Source organism: Pristiophorus japonicus, chromosome 4 (assembly GCF_044704955.1).
Source record: "Pristiophorus japonicus isolate sPriJap1 chromosome 4, sPriJap1.hap1, whole genome shotgun sequence".
Taxonomy (NCBI): domain Eukaryota; kingdom Metazoa; phylum Chordata; class Chondrichthyes; family Pristiophoridae; genus Pristiophorus; species Pristiophorus japonicus.
In genome coordinates, this window is record NC_091980.1 from 105019767 (window position 1) to 105039827 (window position 20061).

Sequence of the window (20061 nt, forward strand, 5' to 3'; positions counted from 1 at the left end):
CAACTATTCCAATAGAAATGATTTAAGAAACTAACAGTAAAATCAAAAAGGGTCTGTTGATTATTAATGGTAAAATAAAATTCTGAAGGAACACAATGTTGTATTTTAATTCTGTGCATGGTTTTTTATTCCTGTTTTTCTAGAACAAACCCAGTTTGGAATGCTGTTATTGATATTACTACAGACCTTGGTTTTGAAGACACTAATTCAGACCAAGCAAGGTAAAATTGGAAAACACAGCTTTTGCAATTTTACGGAACCTACTTTGTATCTGGAGAGGAGGAGAGAAGAGCTATATTAAAATCAAAATAATTCTATTGAAATCTGAGTTAATATTGATACTGAGGGAGAGATTTTCACTGAGGCCGCTGGGCATTAGTGCTCTGAAAAAGAGGGGGAGAAGCTTAACGCCCTGTTCCTGCTTCCAATCTGGCTAACATCATCTTTGAAAGGACCTATCACTGGACGGCTAGAGCTAGGCAGCTAGTATCAGGTGGTAGGCACTTTTACCATGCAAATTGTCATCTTCTGATATACATGTGACATTAAATACCATTTTAGAACACAACTGGATGGTCCAGCTGAAGGGTGCCAAAAGAGAAGTTTTCAATTATTTTGTGGGACCAAGAGGAGTAAGAACGTTTCTCTGGGCTCCGCAAGACTAATGTAGGCCGCAGCTGCACCACGAACTACCTCTGCCCTCCTCCGGATCTACCTTGATACTGGCTGGGTCAGCCTCTGAGCTGCCCAATTTTGATCAGCTTGGAGCTGGCAGGCTGCCATGGGGGAGCACTTTGCCTCCCAAAGCTTGCTGACTATATGGTAATGAGATCAGTCCTCAAAATATCTTTAAAATCAACCCAAAATGTATAAATGATTTCCAGAGGAATAAACCAATCTTTCATTTTCTATGTGTAATGCATTATTATACAGTGCTTGAGATAGAATGGAGGTTTCTTTAATCTCTTAGGATGTATAATGCTATATTACAAACCATTTTCACTGAACACATTCTGTAGCTTAAGGTACAACAAGCACAACATATGAAGAAAATCTGCATTCTGATGCAATAAGAATTCTAGTTAAGAATCTCTGAATTCTGAATCTAGATTTTATTTCTTAACATGATAGTCTGTTTTATTGACTGTATTGGTCATTAATATTGTTACACCTGCCATTAAATTTACCTGGAACAAACTAGAGTAGTCTAAATTGTGAATTTGATTTGAACTGTACAAATTGAGGAAAACATGGGTTAATTCTAATCGATTCACACTTAGAAACAACTTTGTGAGATCCTGAGAGAAGCCGAAAGTTTTGTGCATTTAGTAACATTGGATCTCATATTTCTTGCAGTATTAATTCTTTGGATGAGAATGTGGTAGATGCAATGAAAGAAAAACCTGTATGGAAACCAAATGCATTAGAGGTAAGTTAAAACCATGTTGGCTACCTGTAAGATTTGGATCAAAGATCACACACAGATTACCCAAAGGGTCTTAGGAGTTGTAAGACGTTTTATTAAAGAGTGGCAGTTATAAGCATAATCAGATGAAACACGGGACTAAGATAGACAGAGTAGACATACAACCCATGGCAGATGAGAATGATCTATGGCCCCAGAACAGAACAGACGGATATTGAGGCAGAACAGTGGTCTCTGAACAGATCCTGAGCTGGTGGAGGTGTTAGGCTAAAGCCTGCATGAGATCCACCTTGAGGAAACTCTCCTCAGTCCACCTGTTTTTCTCTCTTGGTTGCCCGTTTTTATACCTTATTTCGGTGAGCCGGTGGATACATAAGAAACATAAGAAATAGAAGGAGGAGTCGGCCATTTGGCGCCTCGAGCCTGCTCCGCCATTCAATAAAATCATGGGCTCAGCTCCATTTCCCTGCCCACTCCCCATAACCCTTGACTCCCTTATTGATCAGAAATCTGTCCATCTCCACTTTAAATATATTCAATGATCCAGCCTCCACAGCTTTCTGGAGCAGAGAATTCCAAAGATTTATGACCCGCTTAGAGAAGAAATTGCTCCTCATCTCGGTTATAAATGGGTGACCCCTTATTCTTAAACTATGCCCTCTAGTTCTAGATTCCTCCACGAGTGGAGACATCCTCTCTGCATCTATCTTGTCGAGCCCCCTCAGTATCTTATATGTTTCAATAAGATCACCTCACATTCTTTCGACAAGGTCCCACACAAGAGATTAATGTGCAAAGTTAAAGCACATGGGATTGGGGGTAGTGTGCTGACTTGGATTGAAAACTGGTTGGCAGACAGGAAGCAAAGAGTAGGAGTAAATGGGTACTTTTCAGAATGGCAGGCAGTGACTAGTGGGGTACCACAAGGTTCTGTGCTGGGGCCCCAGCTGTTTACATTGTACATTAATGATTTAGACGAGGGGATTAAATGTAGTATCTCCAAATTTGTGGATGACACTAAGTTGGGTGGCAGTGTGAGCTGCGAGGAGGATGCTATGAGGCTGCAGAGTGACTTGGATAGGTTAGGTGAGTGGGCAAATGCATGGCAGATGAAGTATAATGTGGATAAATGTGAGGTTATCCACTTTGGTGTTAAAAACAGAGACAGACTATTATCTGAATGGTGACAGATTAGGAAAAGGGGAGGTACAACGAGACCTGGGTGTCATGGTACATCAGTCATTGAAGGTTGGCATGCAGGGATAGCAGGTGGTTAAGAAAGCAAATGGCATGTTGGCCTTCATAGCGAGGGGATTTGAGTACAGGGGCAGGGAGGTATTACTACAGTTGTACAGGGCCTTGGTGAGGCCACACCTGGAGTATTGTGTACAGTTTTGGTCTCCTAACTTGAGGAAGGACATTCTTGTTATTGAGGAAGATTCACCAGACTGATTCCTGGGATGGCAGGACTGACATATCAAGAAAGACTGGATAAACTGGGCTTGTATTCACTGGAGTTCAGAAGAATGAGAGGGGATCTCATAGAAACGTTTAAAATTCTGACGGGTTTAGACAGGTAGATACAGGAAGAATGTTCCCAATGTTGGGGAAGTCCAGAACCAGGGGTCACAGTCTAAGGATAAGGGGTAAGCCATTTAGGACCGAGATGAGGAGAAACTTCTTCACCCAGAGAGTGGTGAACCTGTGGAATTCTCTACCACAGAAAGTTGTTGAGGCCAATTCACTAAATATATTCAAAAAGGAGTTAGATGTAGTCCTTACTACTAGGGGGATCAAGGGATATGGCGAGAAAGTAGGAATGGGGTACTGAAGTTGCATGTTCAGCCATGAACTCATTGAATGGCGGTGCAGGCTCGAAGGGCCGAATGGCCTACTCCTGCACCTATTTTCTATGTTTCTATGTATATTTCTAAACTCCAATAAGTATAGGCCCAACCTCCTCAACCTTTCTTCATAAGTCAACCTGTTCATCATAGGAATCAACCTGGTGAACCTTCTCTGAACTGCCTCTAATGCGAGAATATCCTCTCCTTAAATAAGGAGACCAAAACTGTATGCAGTACTTTGCCGGAATAGGCAGAGACCCGGGATAACGGAGTCCCTGGCTCCTTCGGGTAGGTTCCGCCAGACTCCCACCGGAGTCACAGCAGTATTTCAACTGAACTCTCAAAGCAGTTCAGGGACAACATGTAGCTGGGTATGTGGTCCATTGGAGAGGAGATATACTTTCACATTCCAATCCAAAAATATTCATACTTTTAGCATTGAATTATTTTTAATCAATGTTTGTGTTCATCAATATTGGAAATGTTTGTGCTGTGGAATGGAACACTTTTCCATTTCAGGCACCCAATGTCAGCATCACACATTCTAAGGCCAGGTACAGATCATGTCAGATGCAACGTAAAGTGCCCTCTGTTTTGCCCCACACTGTACTTCAACACCAACCCTACTGTACCAATGACATTTCTATTTCTCACAACATCCATCCTTGTGACCTATACATAAGAACATAAGGAATAGGAACAGGAATAGGCCATACGGCCCCTCGAACCTGCTCCACCATTTAATAAGATCATGGCTGATCTGATCATGGACTCAGCTCCACTTCCCCGCCCACTCCCCTTATCCACTTATTGTTTAAGAAACTGTCTATTTCTGTCTTAAATTTATTCAATGTCCCAGTTTCCACAGCTCTCTGAGGCAACGAATTCTACAGATTTACAAACGTCTGAGAGAAGAAATTTCTCCTCATTTCTGTTTTAAATGGGCGGCCCCTTATTCTAAGATCATGCCCTCTAGTTCTAGTCCCCCCACATCGGTGGAAACATCCTCTCTGCATCCACCTTGTCAAGCCCCCTCATAATCTTATACATTTTGATAAGATCACCTCTCATTCTTCTGAATTCTAATGAGTAGAGGCCTAACCTACTCAACCTTTCCTCAAGTCAACCCCCTCATCCCCAGAATCAACCAAGTGAACCTACTCTGAACAATTTCCAAAGCAAGTATATTCTTTCATAAATATGGAAACCAAAATTGCACGCAGTATTCCAGGTGTGGCCTCACCAATACCTTATATAGCTGTAGCAAGACTTCCCTGCTTTTATACTCCATCCCCTTTGCAATAAAGGCCAAGATACCATTGTCCTTCCTGATCACTTGCTGTACCTGCATACTATCTGTTATGTATGGAGAAAAAGTCAGACCGAACACTGTGAGCTCAAAGTAAAGTGTGACCGTAGTCTTTTATTGCAGGTCTCCAGAATGCCTCTCCAACTTGTGAGGCCTCCTTAAATACCTGTGCTCCCAAGGGATTATGGGATCCCTTGGGACTCCAGAGGATGAGCCCTCTGGTGGCTGTACAGAGTAAATATAAGTTTACATATATAACAACCCTCCCCTCCAAAGTCAATAATGTAACTTTTACAATGTGAGTTGATCTGGGGCCCTTCTTGCCCTGGTTGATTGTCTCAGTGTGAAAGCTGGTATTGTTGAATCATTTGTTGGGCCCTCGCTGGGCTGCTGTGCAGCTGGCCTTGCTGGGCTGCCTGGTGTGTTGGGTCCTGCTGGGCTGCTGTGGATGATGGGTTCTGCTTCGTGGTCAACCGTGGTGCTGGTTGCTACTGGTGTGTATGTTTGGGGATCAAAAAAGGTAGGGTCCAAGGTGGGTTGCTCAGGGTAGTCCATAAATCTGAGTTTGATTTGGTCCAAGTGTTTCCGGTGATTTAGTCCATTTGAAAGTTTGACCCAAAACACCCTGCTTTGGCCACGACAATGCCGGGAAGCCACTTAGGACCTTGTCCATAATTCAATACAAATACAGGATCATTGATTTCAATCTCGTGTGACACATTTGCGCTATCGTGGTATGCACTTTGTTGAAGCCGCCTGCTCTCTACCTGTTCATGTAGATCAGGGTGAACTAATGAGAGCCTTGTCTTAAGTGCTCTTTTCATGAGCAGTTCAGGAAGTGGGATTCCAGTGAGCGAGTGGGGTCTCGTGCGGTAGTTAAGCAGGACTCTGGATAGGCGAGTCTGCAGTGAGCCTTCAGTTACCCTCTTCAAGCCTTGCTTGATGGTTTGCACTGCTCTCTCTGTCTGACCATTGGATGCTGGTTTAAATGGGGCAGATGTGATGTGTTTGATCCCGTTACGGGTCATGAATTCTTTGAACTCAGCACTGGTAAAACATGGCCTGTTGTCGCTCACCAGGACATCGGGTAAGCCATGTGTGGCAAACATGACCCGCAGGCTTTCAGTAGTGGCAGCGGACATGCTAGCCAACATTATCTCACATTCAATCCACTTGGATTACGTGTCTTACAACCACAAGGAACATTTTACCCAAGAACGGGCCTGCATAGTCGACATGTACCCTGTCATGATTGTAACCTTCACATAACTGTAACCTTTATGTAACAACACTGTACACTGTATACAACTGAGAAATGCACACTTTGACCACAGGGGGTGAACTTGTGGGAGACACTCGTCACCTGGTCATTCAGGTATATAAAGGGAGGTCCCACGCAGGGTCATCACTCCTTGATCCTGTGAATAAAGGTACAGGTCACAGAGTGACCTTGTCTCCAGTATGTGCCTCGTGTTGATTTGCTGTAGTGTGTAAGGACACAACATTTGGCGACGAGAAACGGTATTCATCGACTCAAGAGAATGGCCAACGGTAGCACGGAGGAACGGTACTGTGTTGGTGAGGACTTGGACCATTTTGTTGAGAGACTCCAGCATTTGTCACGAAGGACTGGCTGGGAGTGGCAGTGGCTAACAAGCGAAAGGCGCATCTACTGACCAGCTGTTGACGAAAGACGTACGCGCTGATGAAAGACCTGCTCGCACCTAAGAAGCCGGCAGACAAGACCTTCGAGGAGTTCAGCAAACTGATCGGTAAGCACCTCAAACTAGCGCGTAGTATACACATGTCCCGACACTGATTTTATACGCACCGATGTCAGGAAGGGCAGAGCATACCAGACTTCGTTGTGGACCTTCAGCGCTTGGCCAGCCTCTGTAAGTTCACAGAGGCCTGCAGGGGGGGAGATAAGAATTAGGAACAGGAGTAGGCCAAATAGCCCCTCGCGTCTGCTCCGTTACGGGATTTCTTCGTTGCGGGCATTGGTCATGCCGGGATTTTTAGGAAGCTAATTGAGACCAAGGACTTGACCTTGGAATCAGCGGCGTTGATGGCTCAAACCTTCATGGCGGGGGAGGAGGGGACCAAGATCATATATGCGCGCAACTCTGCTCCCAATGTGGCGATGGAGCAGGGAGTTAACATGGTAAATGCAACTCAGAACCACGAAGGCAGGCAAGGGCAATTCAACCCCAACCAGACAGTAACAGACTCTAGGGTGTGTCCTCAACAGAGACAATGGCAGGTTGAACAGACATTTATACCATCACAAGGGACAATACGTCCCGGGATGGGACCATTGACACCCACAAACAGAGTGCTCAAGAGTAATCAAAGAGACAATCAGAGAGGAATGCCTGTAACAGCTCTTTTGTTCACAACAATCTCAGCTCATGCTGGAGGTGCGGGGGCAAACATGCTGCGAAGACCTACCGGTTTCAACAATTCATCTGCAGAAATTGTAACTTGAGTGGACATTTAGCCAGGATGTGCAGGAAGCCCGCAGCGAGGCTGGTTTATGAAGTGGAGGAACCACAAGAGGGGTCTGCAAGGCAGGGGTATGCCTGGGACACAGCAATAGACGCTGAAGTTCAGCGGGTCCAGGTGGCAAACATCCACAGCTCATACACAAAAACGGCACCTATAATGATGAGAGTACTGTTAAATGGCATCCCGGTACGCATGGAGCTGGACACAGGAGCCAGCCAGTCACTTGAGTGTTCAACAATTCAAGAAACGGTGGCCACTCAGAGCTAGCAGACCCAAACTAGAACGCATTAACATGCGATTATGGGTGTACACCAAAGAGATCATCCCAGTTCTAGGCAGTGAAATGTTGGTGGTCACACATAATGGATCTCAGAACCGGTTGCCACTCTGGATTGTCCCGGGAAATGGTCCCGCGCTTTTGGGGAGGAGCTGGCTAGCCGAGATATACTGGAAATGGGGGGATGTGCACGCCATTTCATCTGTGGAGCGAAGTTCATGCTCACAGGTCCTACAAAAGTTCGAGTCATTATTTCAACTTGGCGTTGGGACTTTCAAAGGCACCAAAGTAAGGATACGCATCACCCTGGACGCTACACCAGTGAATGACAAAGCCAGAACTGTGCCGTATGTGATGCGGGAGAAAATTGAGAGTGAGTTGGACAGGTTGCTAAGAGAGGGCATAATTTCGCCTGTTGAATTCAGCGACTGGGCAAGCCCCATCATCCCTGTTCTAAAAACGGATGGCTCGGTCAGGATATGTGGCAACTACAAGGCCACCATCAACCGAGTGTCCCTTCAGGACCAACACCCGCTTCCGGGAGCGGAGGATCTTTTTGTCACACTGGCAGGTGGCAAGCTGTTCACCAAGTTGGACCTTACTTCGGCCTACATGACCCAGGAACTGGCCGAAGAATCCAAGCTACTGACCACCATCACCACGCACAAGGGGCTGTTTGTCTACTACAGGTGTCTGTTTGGCATTCGTTCAGCAGCCGCTATCTTTCAGAGAAACATGGAAAGCCTGCTCAAATCCATCCCCGGTATTTCAGGACGACATCCTTATCACGGGTCGAGACACCGAGGAACACCTCCACAACCTGGAGGAGGTGCTACGCCGACTGGTCCGGGTAGGCCTGCGACTAAAGAAGTCCAAGTGTGTGTTTTTGGGCAGGAGGGTTGCCGCAGACGGGATCCGGCCCACGGAATCCAAAAGGGAGGCGATCCATTGCGCGCCCAGGCCTGGCAATACATCAAGAGTTGCGTTCATTTCTGGGACTATTGAACTATTTCGAGAACCTTCTACCGAACTTAAGTACATTGCTGGAGCCGCTACACCTGCTCCTGCGTAAGGGTTGCGATTGGTTTAGAAACATAGAAACATAGAAAATAGGTGCAGGAGTAGGCCATTCGGCCCTTCTAGCCTGCACCGCCATTCAATGAGTTCATGGCTGAACATGCAACTTCAGTACCCCATTCCTGCTTTCTCACCATACCCCTTGATTCCCCTAGTAGTAAGGACTTCATCTAACTCCTTTTTGAATATATTCAGTGAACTGGCCTCAACAACTTTCTGTGGTAGAGAATTCCACAGGTTTACCACTCTCTGGGTGAAGAAATTCCTCCTCATCTCGGTCCTAAATGGCTTACCCCTTATTCTTAGACTGTGTCCCCTGGTTCTGGACTTCCCCAACATTGGGAACATTCTTCCTGCATCTAACCTGTCTAACCCCATCAGAATTTTAAACGTTTCTATGAGGTCCCCTCTCATTCTTTTGAACTCCAGTGAATATAAGCCCAGTTGATCCAGTCTTTCTTGATAGGTCAGTCCCGCCATCCCGGGAATCAGTCTGGTGAACCTTCGCTGCACTCCCTCAATAGCAAGAATGTCCTTCCTCAGGTTAGGAGACCAAAACTGTACACAATACTCCAGGTGTGGCCTCACCAAGGCCCTGTACAACTGTAGCAACACCTCCCTGCCCCTGTACTCAAATTCCCTTGCTATGAAGGCCAACATGCCATTTGCTTTCTTAACCGCCTGCTGTACCTGCATGCAAACCTTCAATGACTGATGTACCATGACACCCAGGTCTCTTTGCACCTCCCATTTTCCTAATCTGTCACCATTCAGATAATAGTCTGTTTCTCTGTTTTTACCACCAAAGTGGATAACCTCACATTTATCCACATTGTACTTCATCTGCCATGCATTTGCCCACTCACCTAACCTATCCAAGTCACTCTGCAGCCTCATAGCATCCTCCTCGCAGCTCACACTGCCACCCAACTTAGTGTCATCCGCAAATTTGGAGATACTACATTTAATCCCCTCATCTAAATCATTAATGTACAATGTAAGCAGCTGGGGCCCCAGCACAGAACCTTGTGGTACCCCACTAGTCACTGCCTGCCATTCTGAAAAGTCCCCATTTACTCCTACTCTTTGCTTCCTGTCTGACAACCAGTTCTCAATCCATGTCAGCACACTACCCCCAATCCCATGTGCTTTAACTTTGCACATTAATCTCTTGTGTGGGACCTTGTCGAAAGCCTTCTGAAAGTCCAAATATACCACATCGACTGGTTCTCCCTTGTCCACTCTACTGGAAACATCCTCAAAAAATTCCAGAAGATTTGTCAAGCATGATTTCCCTTTCACAAATCCATGCTGACTTGGACCTATCATATCACCTCTTTCCAAATGCACTGCTATGACATCCTTAATAATTGATTCCATCATTTTACCCACTACCGATGTCAGGCTGACCGGTCTATAATTCCCTGTTTTCTCTCTCCCTCCTTTTTTAAAAAGTGGGGTTACATTAGCTACCCTCCACTCCATAGGAACTGATCCAGAGTCAATGGAATGTTGGAAAATGACTGTCAATGCATCCACTATTTCCAAGGCCACTTCCTTAAGTACTCTGGGATGCAGTCCATCAGGCCCTGGGGATTTATCGGCCTTCAATCCCATCAGTTTCCCCAATACAATTTCTCGACTAATAAGGATTTCCCTCAGTTCCTCCTCCTTACTAGACCCTCCGACCCCTTTTATATCCGGAAGGTTGTTTGTGTCCTCCTCAGTGAATACCGAACCAAAGTACTTGTTCAACTGGTCCGCCATTTCTTTGTTCCCCGTTATGACTTCCCCTGATTCTGACTGCAGGGGACCTACGTTTGTCTTTACTAACCTTTTTCTCTTTACATATCTATAGAAACTTTTGCAAGCCGTCTTAATGTTCCCTGCAAGCTTCTTCTCGTACTCCATTTTCCCTGCCCTAATCAAACCCTTTGTCCTCCTCTGCTGAGTTCTAAATTTCTCCCAGTCCCCGGGTTCGCTGCTATTTCTGGCCAATTTGTATGCCACTTCCTTGGCTTTAATACTATCCCTGATTTCCCTTGATAGCCACGGTTGAGCCACCTTCCCTTTTTTATTTTTACGCCAGACAGGAATGTACAATTGTTGTAGTTCATCCATGCGGTCTCTAAATGTCTGCCATTGCCCATCCACAGTCAACCCCTTAAGTATCATTCGCCAATCTATCCTAGCCAATTCACGCCTCATACCTTCAAAGTTACCCTTCTTTAAGTTCTGGACCATGGTCTCTGAATTAACTGTTTCATTCTCCATCCTAATGCAGAATTCCACCATATTATGGTCACTCTTCCCCAAGGGGCCTCGCACAACGAGATTGCTAATTAATCCTCTCTCATTACACAACACCCAGTCTAAGATGGCCTCCCCCCTAGTTGGTTCCTCGATTATATTGGTCTAAAAAACCATCCCTTATGCACTCCAGGAAATCCTCCTCCACCGTATTGCTTCCAGTTTGGTTAACCCAATCGATGTGCATATTAAAGTCACCCATTATAACTGCTGCACCTTTATTGCACGCACCCCTAATTTCATGTTTGATGCCCTCCCCAACATCACTACTACTGTTTGGAGGTCTGTGCACAACTCCAACTAACGTTTTTTGCCCTTTGGTATTCTGCAGCTCTACCCATATAGATTTGGGGGGACTGTCATGAACGAGCTTTCAATCAGGCACGGAACCTGATTTGTTCAAATAAGTTATTGACCCTGTACGACCCCTGTAAGAAATTGGTTTTGACATGCGATGCATCATCATATGGGGTTGGGTGCTTGTTGCAGCAGAGTAACGTTGAGGGCCAACTCCAACCTGTGGCTTATACCTCCAGGTCGCTCTCCCAAGCAGGAAGAGGGTATGAGATGGTTGAAAAGGAAACACTCGCATGTGTCTACAGGTTGAAAAAGATGCACCAGTACCTTTTTGGCAGAAGGTTCGATTTAGAAATGGACCACAAGCCGTTAAGATCCCTGTTGTCCGACAGCCAAGCTGTCAATGCCAATGCGTCAGCTCGCATACAGTGATGGGCTCTCACGCTGGCTGCGTATGACTACACCATACGGCACCGGCCAGGCACCGAAAATTGTGCTGACGTGCTCAGCAGGCTTCCACTGGCCACCACTGAGCGGGCAGTGGAGCAAAGCGTGGAGATGGTCATGGCTGTCGATGCCTTTGACAGCGCAGGCTCCCCCATCACAGCCCAGCAGATCAAAACCTGGACAAACAGAGATCCCCTCCTATCTCTGATTAAGAAATGTGTCCTGACTGGGGATTGGGCACCCGCACACGGAGCATGTCCTGAAGAGGTCAGACCGTTTCACAGACGGATGGATGAACTCTCCATCCAAGCCGACTGCCTACTATGGGGCAGCCGGGTAGTCATGCCCCAGAGGGGTAGGGAAGCATTCATCAGGAAACTCCACAGCGAGTACCCAGACATTGTGCTTATGGAGGCCATTGCCCGGTCACATGTATGGTGGCCGGGAATTGATGCAGACCTGGAACAGTGTTCGCAGGTGCACGACGTGTGGTTAGCTGGACAATGTCCCCAGGGAGGCCCCACTCAGCCCGTGGCCCTGGCCCACCAAACCATGGTCACGTATTCACGTAGACTACATGGGCCCGTTCATGGGGAAAATGTTCCTCATTGTTGTTGATGCGTACTCGAAATGGATCGAATGCATCATATTGAATTCGTGCACGACATCCACCACAGTGGAGAGTCTGCATGCGGTCGTTGCAACCCACGGCTTGCCGGGCATCCTAGTTAGCGACAATGGCCCATGTTTCACTAGCTATGAATTCCGTAAGTTCATGTCGGGTAATGGCATCAAACATGTTAGGACAACACCGTTCAAGCCGGCTACCAATGGCCAGGCGGAACGTGCGGTCCGGATCATAAAGCAAGGCATGCTCCGAATTCAAGGACCCTCCCTTTAATACCATCTATCGCGCCTCCTGCTGGCCTACAGGTCCCGACCGCACTCGCTCATGGGAGTCCCCCCAGCGGAACTACTCATGAAATGTACACTAAAAACTCGGTTGTCGCTCCTCATCCAGTCTCCTCAGACATTGTTGAGGGCAAGCGCCAGTCCAAAAATGAGTGCCACGACCGTGACTCAAAGGGGAGATGGATAGAAATCGATGACCCTGTATTTGGTCTTAATCATGCTGTGGGGCCCAAGTGGCTCGAGGATACTGTAATAGGTAAAGAGGAGAATAGGGTCATAGTGGTCAGACTCAACAATGACCGATATGTCGCAAACATCTGGACCAAGTAAAAAAAAAAGTTCAGCATGGACACTGAGGAACCTGAGGAAAATTATGAGATGCTGCCCACACCACTGCCAGTGAACGAGCAACAAGAACTGTCAGCAGCATGCACAGTCCCTGTGGTCAGCCCGGATGAGCCGGAATCACTACAGATGACAAAGACTCATGCCAAGGCTCAACAACCAGAGCTCCAATTGCGGCGCTCCACAAGAGAGCGTCGACTGCCTGAAAGACTCAATCTTTGACCCAAAGACGTTGTGGGGAGGTGATGTCATGTTTGTAACCTTCACATAACTGTAACCTTTATGTAACAACACTGTACACTGTATACACCTGAGAAATGCACACCTTGACCACAGGGGGTGAACTTGTGGGAGACACTCCTCACCTGGTCATCCAGGTATATAAAGTGAGGTACCACGTAGGGTCATCACTCCTTGGTCCTGTAAATAAAGGTACAGGTCACAGAGTGACCTTGTCTCCAGTATGTGCCTCGTGTTGATTTGCTGTAGTGTGTAAGGACACAACATACCCTGGACCCCGGTTTGGAGGGCCAAGACCATAAACTTAGCGGCGCCTCCCTGGGTACATTGCTTAACTGCGAGCATATATTACATCTGTGAACGCAGGACTCTAAGTCCGCATCGATACCGGGCCTCCAGGGATCTGGCTATCGCTTTCATCATTACAATGCCTGGGTGGGTACTGTGACGGTCATAGATGAAGGTTCTCTGCCTTTCTTGGGGAGCACTGCTCGATTGCCCCACAGAAGGCAGTCTGCTTGTATAGACATTTCATCTTTGCGCCGCTGGAACGGCTTTATCTCTTCCTGCATTTCCACTGGGACACTGGACCAGCTCCCATGAAGCACACAGCTTTTCACTAGAGATAATAAGGGATCCTGGCTTGTCCAGGTTTTGATCTGTCGGGCAGTGACGAGTGATTGCTCATTCTCAAATGCTTCCATAGCCATGGCTAGATCTGCGGGCTGCGCCATTTCCACCCCATGGTGGGCAATGGCAGCCTATTGAGAGCATTGGCACATTTTTATGTGCCTGGTCTGTGGATGCGGGCTGATGCGTTGGTATTTATCCCTTTACTCTCGGAAAACAGGGATATGAGTGGTTTATGGTCGGTTTCCAATTCGAATTTTAGCCCAAACAGGTATTGATGCAGTTTCTTTACCCCATAGACACACATTAAGGCTTCTTTCTCAATCATGCTGTAGGCTCTTTCAGCCTTAGGCAGACTCCTGGATGCACAAGCAACCAGTTGTAGTTTCCCGAAATCATTAGCTTGTTGCAATACACACCCTACGCCGAATGACGACGCATCACATGCTAGTACCAAACGCTTACATGGATCATACAACACAAGCAATTTGTTTGAGCATAACAATTTTCTCGCTTTTACAAAGGCATTTTCTTGGTTTTTGCCTCAAACCCATTCGTCCCCTTTTTGTAGTAAGACATGTAGTGGTTCTAACAGTGTGCTAAGACCCGGTAAGAAGTTACCAAAGTAGTTCAGGAGTCCCATAAACGACCGCAGCTCCGTCATTCTGTGGCCTCGGTGCGTTCTCAATTGCCTCCGTCTTCGCGTTGGTGGGCCTGATGCCGTCCGCCGCAATCCTCCTTCCCAGGAACTCCACTTCAGGCGCCAGGAAAAAGCACTTCGAGTGTTTTAACCTGAGCCCCATGCGGTTGAGTCAACTAATATCCTCCGCCTGGTGCTGCAGATGCTCGACTGTGTTCCGACCTGCGACCAAGATGTCGTCCTGGAAGACCACGCTGTGCGGGACCAACTTCAGTAAGCTTTCCATGTTTCTCTGGAATATCGCCTCCACTGATTGAATTCCAAACGGGCATCTGTAATAAACAAAAAGACCTTTGTGCGTGTTGATGTAGGTGAGGGCCTTCGATGATTCCTCCAGTTCCTGCGTCATGTAGACTGAGGTCAGATCCAGCTTCATGAACATCTTTCCTCCCACCAGCGTTGCAAAGAGGTTGTCGGCCTTTGGTAGTGGATATTGGTCCTGCAGCGAGAAAAGATTGATAGTTACTTTGTAATCGCCACAGATTCTGACAGTGCTGTCTCCTTTGAGGACAGGAATGATCGGACTGGCCCACTCGTTGAATTCGATCAGCGAAATGATGCCCTCTCTTTGCAGCCAGTCGAGCTTGGTCTTTCTCTTGCCTTGTGATGGATGGGTCGTGCCCCCGGAATTAGGTGGATCTGCACTTTTGCTCCTTGGAATTTCCCGATGCCTGGTTCGAACAGCGAAGGAAATTTGTTTAAGACCTGGGCACACGAAGCGTCGTCAGCAGGCGATAGCGTTCGACATCATCCCAGTTCCAGCGTATCTTTTCCAGCCAGTTCCTGCCGAGCAGGGTGGGACCATCGTCCGGTACCACCCAGAGTGGTAGCTTGTGCACCACTCCATCGTAGGATACCTTTACGGTAGCACTGCCGATTACAGGAATCAGTTCTTCAGTGTAAGTTCTTAGTTTCGTGTGAACTGGAGTTAAGACTGGCCTTAAGGCCTTGTTGCACCACAATCTTTCGAAAGTCTTTTTGCCCATGATGGACTGGCTCGCGCCTGTGTCCAGCTCCATTGACACCGGGAGTCCATTTAGTTCAACATTCAGCATTATCGGGGTACAATTCATGTTGAATGTGTGCACCCCATGCACCTCTGCCTCCTCTATCTGAGGCTCTGGTTCGTCGTGATCCTCCGTGGATCTGTCCTCCTCTGCAACATGGTGGTTTGCAGGTTTAACAGGATTAGCAGCTCACCTACACATACGTTGGAGGTGTCCCATTGTTCCACAGCCCTTGCAAACGTACCCTTTGAAGCGGTACGAATTGAAACGATGATCACGCCCGCAAAGCCAACAAGGTGTTAATGAACTTGCATTCATCACCCTTGATGGTGGACTTTGAGACATCTGCAGACGTGCAGCTACAGGTATGTGTGACCTGCCCTGTATATTACGATATTGTCACTGGTGGCAATGAACACCTGGGCTATCGCTATGGCCTTGCTCAAGTTTGGTGTCTCTACAGTCAAAAGTTTGCGAAGTATGGTTTCGTGGCCAATGCCGGGTATGAAACCTGTGAGGCCTCCTTAAATACCTGTGCTCCCAAGGGATTATGGGATTCCTTGGGACTCCAGGGGGATGAGCCCTCTGGTGGCTGTACAGAGTAAATACAAGTTTACATATATAACACTATCCTTTTGTGTTTCATGCACCAGTACCCCCATGTCCCGCTGTACTGTGGCACTTTGCAACCTTTCTCCATTTAAATAATAACTTGCTCTTTGATTTTTTTTCTGCCAAAGTGCATGACCTCACACTTTCCAACATTATACTCCATCTGCCAAATTTTTGCCCGCTCACTTAGCCTGTTTATGTCCTTTTGCAGATTTTTTGTGTCCTCCTCTTACATTGCCCATCCTCTCATCTTTGTATCATCAGCAAACTTGGCTACATTACACCCAGTCCCTTCCTCCAAGTTGTTAATAGAGATTGTAAATAGTTGGGGTCCCAGTACTGATCCCTGTGGCACCCCACTAGTTACTGGTTGCCAACCAGAGAATGAACCATTTATCCCGACTCTCTGTTCTCTGTTAGTTAGTCAATTCTCTATCCATGCTAATATATTACCCCCAACTCTGTGAACTTTTATCTTGTGCAGTAACCTTTTATGTGGCACCTTGTCAAATGCCTTCTGGAAGTCCAAATACATCACATCCACTGGTTCCCCTTTATCCACCCTGTTCGTTACATCCTCAAAGAACTGCAGCAAATTTGTCAAACATGACTTCTCCTTCATAAATCCATGCTGACTCTGCCTGACCGAATTTTGCTTTTCCAAATGTCCTGCTACTGCTTCTTTAATAATGGACTCCAACATTTTCCCAACCACAGATGTTAGGCTAACTGGTCTATAGTTTCCTGCTTTTTGTCTGCCTTCATTTTTAAATAGGGGCATTACATTTGCAGTTTTCCAATCTGCTGGGACCTTCCCAGAATCCAGGGAATTTTGGTAAATTACAACCAATGCATCCACAATCCCTGCCGCTACTTCTTTTAAGACCCTAGGATGCAAGCCATCAGGTCCAGGGGATTTATCTGCCTTTAGTCCCATTATCTTACTGAGTACCACCTCCTTAGTGATTGTGATTGTGTTAAGTTCCTCCCTCCTATAGCCCCTTGACTATCCACTGTCAGAATATTGTTAGTGTTCTCTACCGTAAAGACTGATACAAAATATTTGTTCAGAGTTTCTGCCATCTCCATGTTCCCCATTACTAATTCGAAATGATCTCTCTAGGTGACGTAGATAATTTGGTATAAAATTAGGGCAATTTTGTACTATGGGCTGACTGAGACAGCTTGTTTATCCTTAAGGCTCCGTGTTAAGTCCCTTGTCGCCATAGCTAGGCCTTGAAGGCCTGTTTTTCTGTCAAGACCTTAGCTCTCTGTGGCTGCTGAGCTGACACAAGAACTTCTTATTTAAAATCATTATTTTTTTTATAATTTGCAATTTCTTCGGATTCCTGATTTCTTACAAACCCGCAAAACATGTACAAAAATATACTATTTTTTGCACGGAAGTGATAAATAAAAACTCCCGAGTGCAACAAGGTTAAATGTATACAAAAGCAAAACACTGCAGATGCTGGAAATTTGAAATAAAAACAGAAAATGCTGTAAATATTCAGCAGGTCAGACTACATCTGTGGAGAGAGAAACAGAGTTAAACGTTAACTCTGTTTCTCTCTCCACAGAGGCTGCCTGACCTGCTGAGTATTTACACGGGTTAAGTGCATATTCCGATATCAAAATCCTACTGTGCTTTTTAATTTACTAGCATAACAAATATTGCTCAGAGATATCTGTTTTAATAAAGATCTGAACAGTGATGCGATGACGGATTTATGTATATTCAGTTTTACTGCCATCACAACTCAATTGTCCTATTAATCTCTTTGAAACTAAATAATTTAAACTATTCAGAGACTTTGGATCTCCAAGAACTGGGTGACACAAGGGGTTTGCGCTCTGTCCTTTTACTGCTGGAATGTGTTCAAATCCAGCCTGCTCCATTGTCTGTTGACTTTAAGAGTCCTACATTACCGCAATGACTACACTTCAAAATTATTCATTGGCTATAAAATGCTTTGGGACACCTTGAGGTTGTTCAAGGCGCTCTATAAAAATGCAAGTCTTTTTTTCATTCTTGCATGAAATTAATTTGGACAGTTTCAACTCAGTACTTAGTAAAGTTTGGCCCATAGCACAAAACTGCCCTAATTTTATATCAAATTATCTACGTCACCTAGAGAGGTCACAAGGATGGATGTTGTGAGAAATAGAAATGTCATTGGTGCACTAGGGTTGGTGTTGAAGTATATTGTGGGGCAAAACAGAGGGCACTTTATGCTGCATCTGACATGTTCTGTACCTGGCCTTAGAATGTGTGATGCTGACAGTGGGTGCCTGAAATGGGAAAGTGTTCCATTCCCCAGCACAAACATTTCCAACATTGATGAACACAAACATTCATTAAAAATAATAAAATGCTAAAAGTGTGAATATATTTGGATTGGAGTGTGAAAGTATATCTCCTCTCCAATGCTCCGCATACCCAGCTACATGTTGTCCCGGAACTGCTTTGAGCGTTCAGTTGAAATACTGCTGTGACTCTGGTGGGAGTCTGGCGGAATCTACTGGAAGGAGTCAGGGACTCCATTATGTAGGACCTTTGACTATTCCACGACGTCTTGATTGGCCTTTTAAGGAGCAGAACCACCACCCAACCCTTATGAAGCCAATGGTGAAAGGTGGTGGAGTCAGGGTTGGAGACTTTGAGAGTTCCTACATCCCTGACTTAGGAGGAGCTAGCAGAACAGCAGAGGCCAATACACCAGCATGGAGCTGAGGCGTACCAGTCTCTGATTTGTAAAGCTCATCTGGGCCTAGTGCATTCATCATAGGCGAAAGAAAGCATCTATTTCAGATCGCCGGTCATCATCACTGGGCCAATATCCTAACACCATTGTGAGAGCACCAATACCACAAGGACTGCAGCGGTTCAAGGAAAAGGCTCTTCTCCACCTTCTCAAGGCAACATGGGATGAGCAATAAATATGGCTTTGCCAGTGATGCCCGATTTAAAAAAAAATTAAAAATCCCGTGAACAATTTTTAAAAAAGTAAGATGAATTCTGCAGCAAATGAAAATCACAAAATCTGTGACTCTCATGATACTGTGACAAAGTTACAGCTAAAAATATTACACAAAGGCTAATAAATGGTAAGCTGGATGGAGAAGTTGTGGGTATTTTTTTCAACCTATTAGAAAAGTAAAGATTAATTTATTTTCTGGCTTCCTGGTTTAAATATTTAAATTTTCTTTCTTGTACAAGATGTCTGAGAAAACAATGCACTCAAGTGCTGAAAATCCCATACCCCTGATCGCTGCACTGGATGACCATGACATCAATAAAGGGAAAGCATCAGGAAAGTCTGAACATGGATATCACAATTCTGTAATGAACAGTACTAATATCTGAACATTAGATCAGGTGCCTTTGAATCTTGCATTCAGTTTTACTCTGCATTTATTAATCTTTATTCTAAGAAAATTGGAATCTGTTGATAATATTTAGCATATGTCTTTGTTGACTGGCAAGCAGTTTCACACCTATTGTGCTCGTGTGAAGATTTTATTACACCGAGCATTATGTTGTCATGAATGTATATTTTGCATTAGGGATTATGTTTTGTTTGCTAGCCATCAGATTCTTACAATTAATGTTATAATGTATCTTTTAACACCATGTTCTATTCAATGTTATTAAGTGACAGCAACAGGGGAAACTTGAAATTGTGTTTAAATTGTGAGAGTGCAGGATTCCATTAATGGGACTTGTTAGCGATAACTTGGCTAATAATGGAATGATGTTACTAGCATTTTGTATAATTAAATAACTTTTAACAGGATCTCAAATCATCACTCCTTTTTCTAGTTAGAAAGATCCTTAAAACTAATTTCCTGCTGTGCATTCTGTTTTACCAACTATCTGATATGATTTTACACTTTTATTAAACAACTTAAATTGCTTTAATAAGGACCTATTGTGTGTATGTGAAAAGTGGTAAAATATTTCCAAAATTTTCAAGGTTTAAATGCCTCCTCAGCAACAATGAGGATCGATTGATATAAAAACTGTAAGGAGATGACCTCCAAGAAAAGCACACTGACGAGGAGAGATGAATCATTACTTGAGAGATTAGAAGCTGAGAGGAACTTGCTAAGTGCT

The 20061-nt window shown here is 45.3% G+C and overlaps 1 protein-coding gene across 1 annotated transcript in view; it reads left to right on the forward strand.

Annotated features, from left to right (window-relative positions):
- cdhr2 (cadherin related family member 2) overlaps window positions 1–19748 on the forward strand; it is a 187953-nt gene extending 168205 nt beyond the window's left edge. The window contains exons 31-33 of the mRNA XM_070877658.1: window positions 144–221; window positions 1357–1429; window positions 19165–19748. Coding sequence (XP_070733759.1) covers window positions 144–221; window positions 1357–1429; window positions 19165–19311 — 298 coding nt within the window. The 3' untranslated portion in view covers window positions 19312–19748. The remainder of the gene's footprint in view (window positions 1–143; window positions 222–1356; window positions 1430–19164) is intronic.
- Window positions 19749–20061: the final 313 nt, after the last annotated feature.